This window comes from Gouania willdenowi, chromosome 7 (genome assembly GCF_900634775.1).
Source record: "Gouania willdenowi chromosome 7, fGouWil2.1, whole genome shotgun sequence".
In the NCBI taxonomy this organism is placed as follows: Eukaryota; Metazoa; Chordata; class Actinopteri; order Blenniiformes; family Gobiesocidae; genus Gouania; species Gouania willdenowi.
In genome coordinates this window covers 33429123-33443140 of record NC_041050.1, presented here as the reverse complement: position 1 = coordinate 33443140, position 14018 = coordinate 33429123, and the positions used below count along the sequence as shown (strand labels likewise).

The window sequence follows — 14018 nt, the reverse complement described above, 5'->3', positions numbered from 1 at the left end:
CAGCATTGTATTTAAAGCTAAATAATTAAAGAAAAAAATAATGATATTCAAATAAAAATAAAATTTTGGGGATTAGTCAGATAGAAAAACAGACGTTCATCAACAACCATACCAGTCATCTAAGGTGGCAAAACTACTAGTCAGTACTCAAGTAAAAGTATAGATACTTGAATAAAAAATGACTGATAAAAGTACTGAAGTTGCTCCCTTGAGTAAAAGTAAAAGTACATGCTACTAAATGTACTCAAGTAAAAAAGTAAAACAAATGTCCCTTCAATAATAAGACAGGGTTTTTAAACCAGTAAAGTCTTTTATTGTTTTAAGAACTTGTAGAAAACGGGTACATGGAAAAAAGTTAAATCTTTAAACACCTGGAGAATTTAGAATTCATAATCAATAAAAATTATGAATAAAGTGCAAATGCTCAATAAAACCCATCAGAGCAGCTTTGATTTAACATTTTTAAGAACTTGTAGAAAACTGGTACATGGAAACAAATTAAATTTGTTACCCTTTATGAACACCTGGAGAATATAACACTCATTATAGATGACATTTGTAAATAACGCTCAAATAAACCCTGAGCAGCTTTAAGTTTAACATTTTTTAAAAACTTGAAAATAAAACTAAAAAACCTGTCTAACAGAAAAAAGCTAAAACTACCAAAATGTTGCATCTTTTTACGTTGTGGTGTCATCTTCGAAGGTCTTAAAAGTAGCGAGCTCATTTTTAAAATGTACGGAGTAGAAAGTACAGATATTATTGAAAAAAAGTAAAAAGGTGCCAAAAAATAAATACTATACCAGAAAAAACTAATGAAGTACAGTAACCAAGTATTTGTACTTGTCATCTCTGCCAGTCATAACATACCAATGTGTGCAAAGTTACTAAAGAATACGTATGATACACGTCAATCAAAACATAATAAGATCAACTGAAACAACAAAACACAGAAATCAGCTTCAGGTGTTCTACGTAAGGGCGTAAACTCAGTGGTTTCACAGAATGATTAGTCATCAACGTACAAACGGTTCCACAAGTTTCTAGTTATATTTACATGGACACGTTAAGCATGTCCTCAGGATATACAGTAACCGTCCATCATTCCTCCATCGTACTGTGAAAACAAACAACATACACATCTGCGAAGCTAAACTTTCCACTGCCACTGAAGAACAGTTGGGTTACTAGAAATAAACAACATAAATCGCTCATTGGAAATCTTTTTGTTGAGCTTTCTGTGTTTGCGTTGGTTTCTTCCCACTGTCCTAAAACCAGTAAGTTGTGTTAGTTAGTCTCTAAATTACTCATAGGTTTCAGGGTGATTGAGACAGTTTTTTTTTTTTTAAAAGCTTTTTGAGAGTTCTTATGAAGCAGAAGTTAACTACCACCATACTACAACTAACACAAAGATTGCACATTAGGAATCAATATTTTAGTTATTCAAACCGTAGAGGTAATGCTGTGCTTATTACATGGGCTGTTGCACATCACTGCAAATAAGAGGGTACCTATTAATCACACATGACACGGTTGGAATGTTTAAAACCAAACTAAAAAAACAAGTTTTGTTAGAAATGGAAGAGGGTGTTTAATTAAAACTGCAAGATGTTATTTTACACAAATAATGAAAATACTTGGAGTGCATTTTTACTTTTAAATAGGTTATTGAAAAAGGAGGGAACAGTTTGGTCAATAAGATAAAATAGAAATAGTGGAAATGAAAGGATTGTGTAAAAAAAAAAAAAGTTATTGCTAATGAAAACAGTGAGAATAAAATGCAAAATGCGTTCATTGTATCTTACAGTATTACTGGTACATTGTTATGTTCCTGAACCACGTCTTACTTTACCAACAAAAGAAGGAAAAACTGAAACATTGAAATATGTACAGTATAACATTCAGACGATATGTTTTTTTCTGGAATTCTCTATTAAACATAAAAATAATTGCAGAGAGAGAAATGACAAATTAAGTTTTTTTTTTTATTCTAAAAGAAAGGAGGGTGCAAAAAAAAAAAATGATGAGAATGTACATAACTAAAGTAAGGTCAGGAATAAAGAGGTGAATCAAACACTTAAAAATCTAATGAATAGATTATAAAACAGATTAAATATTTTTATTAATAATATGGGCAATGGTTTTTTTGGTTGTCTCAAAATGCCCAGTTAAAACTTATATATTTGGGTAGATAGAAAATTAATAAAATAACTAATTGATTTAATATCAACTCAAGTTAACTCTGCCTTAATTATTAAGGATAATGACAGGAAAATGAGCATACTTAAAAAAAAAAAAAAAAACATATATATATATTAGGCGATATATTATCTAAAATATGAAATGGTTCAGTGTTTTTTTTTTTTTTTTGTAACATACAAGCTTTAATACTCCATATAGATTTGTATTGCAGTTAATAACGGAAAGGCTTCGAGTCAACAAACTTGGATTTGTGGATATAAAATGTAATTAAACCTCTACAAACATTGCTTGTGTTTGATAACCATAGTGATAACGTTGACTGGAATCAGCGCAGGCGCATTAGAACCTTATTAGGCTTTTTTTTCTGCACGTGGGCTTCCCCCTCGGCTTCCCTGCTCAGGCTAAGGGGCGGGGCTACGTTTGTGAAGTCAAACTAACTTAACAATCCTACGCCATCCTGCCACGCTATTGGTTCGCTCAACTGCGACCCTGCTACGTCAAGAGATCACAGTTTTGCTGTAGGGCGGACCAGCAAGTTTGCGTGACGCAGACGCAGTAACTCCGGCACAGTGCCACACTTTCCAAACACACGTTAGAGTAACTCGCGGCTGCAGGCGGCTGGCATGGAGCACATTAAAGATGGATGGTTCACGGAGTCGTGTGCTTTGTGGCCTGGGCAGGCGATGAGCCTCCAGGTGGAGGAAGTGCTCTATCACCAGAAGTCTAGCTTTCAGGATGTTATGGTTTTTAAGAGGTGAGTGCGCCACGCAAACATGAGGCTGCTAACTGTTAGCAACATCTCCCTCCTTTCATAGAAATATAGCCAGGAATGTTATTAAAAGCGTGTTCGTGTTAAAGTATGATGTGGATCATTAAACAGGCTTTAATTGGTCAATGACAATGGGGCCTAAATCAGCTGTAAAATACACATAAAACAAATATATCATCTAATTTCTTTCCTATCTGTTGGTTACCTTGTTAGGGTTTCTAATCAATGAAAATATAGGTTTTAATATTTTTGGTGTAGGCATATGAGAATTTTATGTGTCAGTATACCCCTAGGTTTATGTTTAAAAGTGGTATAATGTGAGAAAGCTTGTTATAGGGCTGCACAATTAATCAAATTTTAATCGTGATCACGATTTTGGTTCCCACGATTAAATTTACCTGATCGTCGGCAATATTTACATTAAAAAATATGGGCGCTGCACTCTGTAATAATGTATTTATTCAGTTAGCCTTTGGTACATTTTAAATTCTTTGGGTAATTGTTTTTTAGTAAATTTTTTTCCAAGTATAATTCCATTCATTTTAAAACTTAAAGGTAGGGTAGGTAATTTCTTCTAGATACACTTTTCAAATCTTTGGTAGAAATTGTCTTTATGTCCTGACAGAAATTAAGATCTTATGGGCTCTGAAAAAGGAACGAAGAAAATCTGTAACCTGTAGCAGCTGTGAACCTGTAAACACTTTGACCAATGAAAAAAGACGGTTAGTTTTTCATTAACCAATCACATCTCCCTGCTCGTTCTTGACTCCTCATGTGCACTTGCCAACGCTCAAAGTGCGTCACCGGTGATGGAGTTAAAACTGAGTTTTTAGTCACATTTTTTAATATATATATTGATAAAGTTTAGTGTTTACTTACTGCTGAATGAGATGACGTAGTTTCTACACAATACAAGTGATGAGCTGAGGTCCGCTTCTGGAGCTCCGGCGCTCGTGCATGTGAGTGAGGGGCGTGGCTTTAAAAGGAGTACAGAAAGGAGGGGGTGAGTAAAAGTGCAGCACTCAGAGGATGCTAGTTTGGAAAATTACCCACCCTGCCTTTAAGTTTGCACTGTAAACATACTGTTTGTTTAAAAGTAGTGCAATAAAAACACATATTTTTCCCTAACATTATCAATAATAGTGATTATAATCGTGATTATCATTTTGGCCATAATCGTGCAGCACTAGCTTGATATGAAACATATTTTAATAATTGTTCACTATATGTGCAGAACTGTACCATGGTTTCCCAGTTTTACATTAAATAATATTTGAGAATTTCCATGGCAATAAACAATTACAAAGTCAATTATCTGAACTCAATTACAATTTAATTATGACAGCAACAGATTTTTTAAGAATACACCATAATTGTAATTGATTATAAAATAGGTGATTACATCTATAATTGACCCCAACCCTGGTTAGTGGTTAGGTCTGATAATGTTCTTCGTTGTGGCTGTTTTCCAGTAAGACTTATGGGAATGTGCTGGTGCTTGATGGCGTCATCCAGTGCACAGAGAGGGATGAGTTCGCCTACCAAGAGATGATCGCCAACCTTCCTCTGTGCAGCCATCCCTGCCCCAAGAAGGTATGTCATAACATCCATTGTTGGCTGTTGTTTTCACATCAACATGTTCAGCATTCTTCTTCTTCTTCTTCTGCTGTGCAGGTTCTGGTCATCGGTGGAGGAGATGGAGGAGTGCTGAGGGAGGTGGTGAAGAATCCTCTGGTGGAATCGGTGGTTTTGTGTGAGATAGATGAGGTGAGAGGAGCAAAACTCACACTCATGTAGGGCTGCGCAATTAACCTGATCATCGGCAATATTTACATTTAAAATATGTGCTCTGCTGTATATCAAAGCAGGCCCTTTCTCAACTATTAGTCAGCGGCAACTCTGAGTCATTTGGTGGATTTTAATGAGAACTGTGAGCTGTATAGTTTCCAATGAATTGCATTTTGTGAAAGTACTCTGCAATAGTGTAATTATTCAGTTTACATTCTTGGGTTAATTTCTTTTTTTGAAGTTGATTTTTGTTTAAAGCTTCATTTTATGTGAACTGTTCTTATATTGTTTTTTTAATTTTTTTTATTTAAGGTACTGCAAAAGAAATACAGATTTTTCCCTAACAAGATAAATAATGTGATTATATTGGTGATTACAATATTGATCAAAAATAATTGTGATTTTCATTTTGGCCATAATCGTGCAGCCCTACGCTAATGTAGTGACTGTGGATGTGGGTGTCAAATGAAACTCAACTAGGTGTCCTCATGCAACTTTTTCACTTCTGATATTGATACTGATATTGCAGCCTTTTCTATTTGCTAGTGATTCACCAAAATTCCGCCCACTGAACATTTTCAGCCGAAAATTTCGGTTTGCATCCAAAACGTTTTTCTCACCAAAGCAGGATGTTGTGATGACACGAACAAACTCCGCAGTCAGCGCGCTTGTCTTGAAATCGATTAACTTGCCCGCATACTCACGGAACGGCTGTTTTTCAGTACATCTGAACTTCAATACGTGCATATCTGCAGCTACTGTACATGTTTTATTTGATTATTTTCTTAACAACTTATTAACTCAATGGGTGAGTTTAAAGCACCTTTTACATCAGAGTAAGTGTGTGTAGGCATGAATGTTGAATCCTTTTGTGTGTTTACGCTTTGACGTCCATATTTTTTCCTCTGTTCTCCTCTGGTTCTAACTGATATGATTTACACTCAAACATCTATTACCCTTCAGCAAACATCAGGCCATGTTAGCGTGATTGCCAATGCTTGCTATGCATACATATAGTGCCCTAGCTGCAGTGGGGACATCTGTATTAAACATGCATTACTGCAGCTTTTGTTTCCCCGCCCCCCGCTGTCCCTGAGTGACGCCTCCTCTCATCAGTGTGAACACGTTTCTGCTTCAGGATGTCATTAATGTTTCAAAGAAGTACCTCCCAGGGATGGCCAAAGGTTTCTTCAGTCCAAAGCTCACCCTCCATATTGGAGATGGCTTTGAATTCATGAAGCAGAACCAGGATGCCTTTGATATCATTATAACAGACTCCTCCGACCCTGTTGGTAGGTGCCATTCTTTGACCAATATTAGTTTTTTTGTTTTTGTTGAGGATAAACAATCTTTGGAATTAATTGACAAAAACACTTCCTTGACCATTGTTTGGTTTATTTTATTGTGTGTAAAGAGTTGTGTTTATCTTGCTGTAATGTCTGTTGCCATGGGAATGTTTATTCAGGATAAAGTGTTCTTGCAGGACCGGCTGAGAGTTTGTTTAAGGAGTCTTATTATCAGCTGATGAAAGCAGCTTTAAGAAGTGGAGGGATTCTTTGTTCCCAGGGTAAGTTTGTTTTAAAGTGACAACTTGTGCGAACGTGAAATAAAATGATGACGTCTTTTTTCTGCTCATGTGTTGCTTTGACAGGCGAGTGCCAGTGGCTCCATTTAGAGCTGATAAAGGAGATGAGAACCTTCTGCAAGACATTGTTTCCCGTTGTGGACTATGCTTACAGCACCATCCCAACTTATCCCAGTGGACAAATTGGATTCATGCTCTGCAGTAAAAATCCTGTGCGTTTGCATGTCTGGATAAAGTTTGTATTTTATGACCATGGTTTGCTTCAGTTGCAACTAGGGGGGTGTGCTCTGACGATATTAGATCGTGAAGGATTAAAACATGACTATGATCTGCGCTAAGAGACGTTTGAGGCCAAACACCTCTCACATGACCCCTCCAGGCTGTGATTTTCTTTAAGGGACCACGTCCTGAATGTGGTTTAAGAACTACTTTCAGCAATTCAGAGCTGCCCTGAAAGAAGCAACACTATAATCCCTAATGAAGGAAAAATCAAAAGTGGTACAAAATTTTGATATTGTGCTGCTAGTGATTGAAAAAAAAAAAAAAAAAAAGGGTCTTTGAGGCATTTTTCTCCCCTGACTCTGACCCATTATTGATTTTCTTGTAAAACTATGTTGTGAAAAAAATTTAAGAAATCGAGTTTATATTGTTTATCATCATTTTGAGGAAAAATATTGAGATATGAATATTGGTCCATATCACTCAGGCCTAATGTAACCAAATGTAACAGTATTTTTTATCTTGTAAATAATATGATTGTCTAAACTGTGGGAAATGAGGGGTTCAAAACACTGCTTATAGTAGGATTTTATTGACATGAGTGTGTTGGCTCAAAAACAAATGGAAATTACTAGACTGATCTGCTGCCCTGTTATGTAGCAAGTGTTGCTAATGCTACACTACTTTAGTTAAAGGTCCCATATCATGCTATTTTTCACCCATCTCTATTTGTTCTAAGAACCCCAAAAACATAGTATTTGAAGTTTATTTTCCCAAACTCTCCTGTTTTCCAGAGTTTTAGCCCCTGAAAAGTCACTTTCTGAGCAACTCTACACAAACAGGCTGATTTGCGGCCTACTTATGCATATTCATGAGTGGGCGTGTCTATAGATGGGACACTGACTTCCTCCTCCCCGCGCGGTGACGTAGGGCTAGAGGACGGCCCGCCCTCCTCCCACCCACTTCGTAGCCAAGCTCATGCTGCTTTATAAACACGAGACAGAGCTTGGGGGCGGGGCGTTCGCCGGTACATACATAGACTGTAGAAAATACATACATAGCACTGAGCGAAGGACGCTGAATTGATCACCTCCGTGTTTCATGTTTACATGTCAATCACGGCAGAGAGCTTCCTGGAGACGCAGCTTCTCCAGCTCAGTGCTGCGTCAAATTCGTCATCAAAGTGGGTACGCGTTACCAAATTGGAGCGAGGTGTTTTGCAGTAAGGAAGGAGCAAATCACCCACTAAATAACGATTGAGGGAATCAATGAAAAAAACACTTTGGGCATGTGTATGAAGAACAAATGGCACTTTATGATGTTTGAAGTACAGAAAAGTTAAACTAAGTAAAAAGACTGTGACTAAAATAACTTGAAGTTTAGCACGTCAGCCTTTTTGTTTGATGTTAATTGTACTTGGAACCAGTTTGATAAAATACTTAAAAATGTATGCACTGTAAGTACCCTGCCTTAAATGGTCTTTGATCCTATTTTTCCATTTAGGGCGATGATTTTAAGTAGGTGAATTGGTTTGTGTTACTGGTAAATAACTTGAAAATAATCTAAATGAAAAAATCGCGATAAAATCGTGTCTGTTTTTACAAAGAAAAAATTTTGATATGTATTTTTTCCATATCGTCAACCCCTAGTTGTAACCCATCTTTATTTAATGTATTTAGTTTTAGCTTTAAAACCTACTTTTTTTGCTTTCTGTATTTCATCTGTTCAGGAAACAAATTTCCGGGAGCCCGTGAACTCTTTGTCAGGAGGAGAAATGGAAAGCATGAACCTTCGTTATTACAACCCTGACATTCACAAAGCCTCATTCATCCTCCCAGAGTTTGCGAGAAAGGTGCGTTCATGACACGTTCGAGTACGCTTGGTGTGTAATTCTGACAGTGTTGTTCACAGTTGCTAATATATAACTATCGACTTAAAACCTTTGATTTTTCTCAACCATTTGCAGGTTCTCAGTGAAGCTTAACTGACTCGACCTCATGTTTGTTTTTCACTTGGACCTCAGAACAACCGAAACAACCTTGAATTAACCTTGAATGGACTTGATGATCAGATTCATGTCCAGTTTCTTTAGTCTTTGTCCAGAAAAAAATCTCTTATTCTCTGATTAACCCATAACTTCTTTTTGAACATTGTGACGACTACAGAACGGATGATTATTGTCACCCAATCGGACCTCATTTTCACAAAACCCTTTGTCTTTGTCTAATGTAAACAGTACATTATATGAGTATATGCTCTACCATGTGTGTATGAATATATACAGTTTGTTTAGTCATAATGTTCAATATCATTTTATTTTTATCTTTATGACTTGTTTGTGCTCCTTATGTACTCTGTAGTGCCTGAAGTCATTGTTGTTGGGTAAGGTACAAATCCACTCAGTAATTATGTATCATGCAGATGATATCGACGAAAGCTCGTGACTTTCAACACAGAATTATCCTTTTTTTAATATTCATATAAGGAATCAATATTTAGCTTGCCTCAATGATGACTGTAATCGTATAAATATATGATTTGATAAGCCTGAAGTGTGGAAATAAAGGCCGTACAGTCAGTGATACCCTGCAGTGTTGGCTGTTGACCACTAGGCAACTTTATGTTGCAATGAGTCTACACTTGTTGTTCTGCTGCTAGATGTTGTTTTCATCTGTTAATAGAAATGTATTGTATAATGAAGCTTTATTCTCTGAGTTCACCTCAGATTTTCCTAATCTATGCTCTCTGTTAGAGACATCTTTACTGTGTCATACCCGAGCAATGAATTTGTGTTTTTATATGATCTATGAACTCTATTAAAAATGACTACACAATATATACATTTTTCAGTTTCAATTTGTTTGTTTCAGTCTAACTAAAAAATATGCAAACATAAATCACAATTTAAAACAAGACTTAAACAGGCAGAAGCAAAAATTCATATATGACCAACATAAATCATAATATTGAAGTTGCCTTTTTCTAATATTACACACAAAAGAAATGTAAGCATTCAGCAAGTACATTTGAGTTGCCTTTTTTCAAATAATACAAACAAAACGATATATACTGTATATATATATATATATACATACAGTGAGTACTTTCTTTTATAGACAACATTTATCAAAGAACACAAATGTATTTCTATTGCTTCACATAACTAATAACTATTTGGAAAAAAATTAGACAGACATCTACGTTTAACTTCTACTCTTACTTTTGGTAAAATAAACAAAATGATCTCTTAGGCTGTATTTGCTGGTCTGTAGTGAAAATAATTTTTGAACGCCTTCTGGAAGAGTATTTATTGTTGCTTTGAACATTATCTGTGTTATTTTATAATGAACAATATTTTTACATTTTAAAGTTTTGATTTAACAAATAATGTATGTGTGTGGTCATAATATCCTGCATTGTTTATCAATCGTATGGCCTTTTATTGCAATAAAACAATATCATTTACTATGGTTTTAAAAGTGGTTCCCCAGAGTTTTAAACAATATGTCAAAGTAAATCTTTTGTTTTATATCACACCAAACACTGTTTTTGAGATTTTTGTTTTTTTATAATTTGTGTTTTTATAGTCAATTATGACTCCCAAGAACTTGGTATCAATTTTTGATTTATTTACACGTTTTTATGTTTTGCAAAAGACGAACTTAAACTAAGGGTGTCCCAGTCCAATATTTTATACTGGATATTGGTTCGATATTAGCAAAATTATTAGTATCATATGAGCTTGCATCTATTGTGTAATAAAAATAGTCCATTTATTGGATTTATTGATGTCATTTTTCAAGATTTCTTAATTAAATGTTCATTTATTCAATTGTAGAATATTCCTATGTTTAAGGTTAATTTCTATAACCCATTGGTTAATAATAAACCAGTCAACTTTTCTCATACCTACTGTTGCTGACTATTGTTCTGAGTAATATCACTTGATCCTGCACTGGGACACCTGTAGGTTAAATAAAGGTTGTTGTTTCAGTCTGTAAATCCTGATTCAACCAAAACATCAAGGTTGTTAATCATTGTCTTGTAGTTGTGGGACAGTTCTCCTAAAGTATTGTGCACACCCTTTTTTTGTTGAATGAATGAATGCACAGTAGCGTTAATTTCTAACGCTGCGGTCCTTCACTGCTATTGATTAACAGAAATCAGGAACCTTTATTTTCCTTCACAAACATTAGTTCCTACTGAGTAGATTCTGCATTTAAGAAACAATAAATCGTGTATTTGGTGCTGATCTAATTTTATTTAAAACTATTAGATGTTTGGAAGGAAAAAAACAACCTAATGGCCAAAAATGCAGACTTAATATCATCGTCGAACTTTAAAAACCCCTGTTTGCCATTCCAGGATTGTGTAGCATTGTTAATGATTAATTTAGCGTTTATGTTTAAGAATGCAGGCATTATCTGAACCCTGTGTAGCAGGCTGAAAAGTAACAGCTAAATACTTTTTTAAAATTTTTTTTATTGTAATTACACATTAAAAAAATCATTGTCACAGACAACTGTCATTGAAAGTACACTGCATTTTGAAATATTATATATATTTTAAAATAAACTAGAAAAGCATTTGCAGAGCGCAGACCTCTACCAAGCAGCTCATTTCCACCCATATTGTAATTTCCACCCTATGTTGTAGTCCTACATTGATTTTATATATTATTAGAGTCATTGATAATCAAAACAGACCTTGAGCATTTGAAATAACAATTACATTATTAATTGTCAAATATTGCAACCTTGTTACAAATCATGCTCTGTGAGGGCCAGTTATATTTTTGTTCTTCTTTTTCTAATTGGAACACTGATGACATCATGAAGTGGGTTCGGAGAGAACCTATGACATCATCATGAAGTTCCACAGTGTGGATGGGAAAATGAATGGAATATGTATACACTACCGGTCAAAAGTTTTAGAACACCCTCATTTTTCCAGTTATTTATTGTAATTCAAGTCATGCAAGTCCAATGAATAATTGGAAAAAGAATGCACATTTCAGAAAGAAAAAAAAGGGAAAGCAAAAGTTAAAAAAAAATATATATATATATATATGTATATATATGTATAAAAGGATAAGTGCCTTTTTGTGACATGTCTTTTGATGCAATTTTGTAATTGTATAGTCTATTTGGTCTATTTTCAGAGTACATTTTATTCATTTTTTGCAAGTTATCTCTAATTTAATTTAATGTTTTTTTTTGCATCATCTAAAATTTTCTCCAGCATTCTAAATTAAATATTTATTTTGGGTGAGATTTGTTGTTCCCATGTCCTTGTAACGGCTAAATACTGTAGACACTATCATACAGTATAAAATAAAAGGACTGTGGCATAAAGTTATTAGAGGTGGGACGATACACTGAGTTCACGATATGATAGAAGATTAATGGGCTCATAATAATGGTATGATATTTTTTGGAAATGAAAACAAAACAAACTACCCAAAAAAATGCAGTTGCCAAAAAATGCCCTTGCTTTTACTTAACTCTATCTCAGGGCCGGCCTTCCCATCAGGCAACCCAGGTGGCCGCCAAGGGCGCCATCTGCTGGAGGGGCGCCAAATTGCACCTCCCCCCCAATTTTTTTATTTATTTTTTTAATAATAATTTAAAAAGATACGATAAACGTGAAACACCCTTTACAATCACCGTACATGTTTTCTCTTAAATATTAATATTAATAATATCTAACTATATCTGCTAATCTTCTGCCCAAATGTATATCTATTTTATTTTAATTCTTGTTCTATTCTCTATAATTCTATTGTGTTGTTTGCTCATTGTGTTCTTTGGTTTTAAGATTTGTGTTACTGACTAGTGAAACCAAACAGGAAAGTAGAAATTTCCTTGTACTGAAACTTTTACATTTTATTTTAACTTTTGATTACACTATTTTACATTGCTTTTGGATTTTGCTTCATTTTTGTTGTTGTTCCCTCGAGACTTTTGCATTATACCTTCTTATTATTATTCTGTGTAGTTTTACAGCGGTTGGCAACCAAGGCAAGGAGTATTAGCGCCCGATTGCACTATATCTGTAGGTGTTATGTTGTATTATAGTGCATGAGTCTAAATTTTAAAATAGGTTGTATTTTTTTCAATGGTTTGTTGTGTCACAGAATTGCATTGTTTTGTCTCAATATTTAAAAAATTATAATAATGTGTACACACTGTGTATAGACTTGTATAAAAAGAGGCTATTTTTATTCAATATCTTGAATCTTGTTGCACGATTTGTTGTCCCACGTTTAAGAGCAAGAATAATCCCCCAAACAGCTGTCAATATTGACCACAAATAACATATTTAATTCTGTCACTAATCGATGTATATTCATCACAATCAAAAATATTGTATTGTTTTTAGATTTTTTTTTTTTTTTAGTGATTGATAAAACACAATAATAAAGCAATGGCAATGACATCACTGGTTTTTGAAATCCAAATCAGAAATAGTGTCTAACTATTGTTGCACATCCTGTTTGCTGGCTCTGGTGCTGGCTCTGGTGCTGGCTCTGGTGCTGGCTCTGGTGCTGGCTCTGGTGCTGGCTCTGGTGCTGGTTCTGGGAGAATGCAGCACTTTGGTCAGGGTCTCCAAAGTGAGTTTCATGTGTAGTGACGATACTCAGGCACATGATGGCATCCTTTAACCTTCAATTTGAGCTGCTGTTGGAATGAAGCAGACGTCATTTGGTGGATGTTTCTGTTAGATTCTGTGGATTGGAACGAGAAACCTTTGGCTGCTTTAAACTGTTGTGTCAGTGATTTGGCTGTGGGAGGTATCTTTGATGCATGGTTGCTGTTGAGTTGCATCAACTTTGTCGAGGCCTTTAATCCTCTTTTCTGCTCTGCTGAAATGTGACCAACCTGCAACATGATGTTCACTTTGGATACATCAAATATCTCCTTGTTGTGAGTCGTCGTGATATTGTTATCACTCATGTCACATTTTGCAACATTTAGCAACAAACCACATTTAAAAAACATATGTGCAATTTTTACGTTACTTTTGACCAGATTTACAGCCATATTTGTGCTATTACTTAAAAATATGTCAATCTTAAATGTAAATGTTAAATCAAAATCTAAATGTTAAGTCTAAATCTAAACGTTCAGTCTAAACCTAAATGTTGAATCTAAATCTAAATGTTGAATCTATATTAAATGTTAAATCTACATCTAAATGTTGAATCTAAATATGAATGTTACATTTAAATATAAATGTTAAATCTAAATGCTAAATACAAATGTTAAATGTAATGTAAATATTTAGTTTCTCTTATGACATTTATATTTAAAATTTAACATTTTGATTTAATGGTTAACATTTAAGGTTTACATTTAACATTTAGATTTAGATTTAACATTACCTCTAACATTGGCATTATATTTTTACGAGAAAAGTAAATATTGATGTAAATATGGTCAAAAGTAGCAAAAA

At 34.6% G+C, this 14018-nt stretch overlaps 1 protein-coding gene across 1 annotated transcript; it reads left to right on the top strand.

Annotated features, from left to right (window-relative positions):
- Nucleotides 1-2736: 2736 nt before the first annotated feature.
- srm (spermidine synthase) lies at nt 2737-9401 on the top strand. Its single transcript, XM_028453238.1, has 8 exons — nt 2737-2956; nt 4444-4564; nt 4646-4738; nt 5898-6051; nt 6243-6326; nt 6411-6556; nt 8293-8415; nt 8530-9401. Exons 1-8 carry the CDS (start codon nt 2826-2828, stop codon nt 8545-8547), a joined length of 870 nt encoding a protein of 289 aa, XP_028309039.1. The 5' UTR covers nt 2737-2825; the 3' UTR covers nt 8548-9401.
- Nucleotides 9402-14018: the final 4617 nt, after the last annotated feature.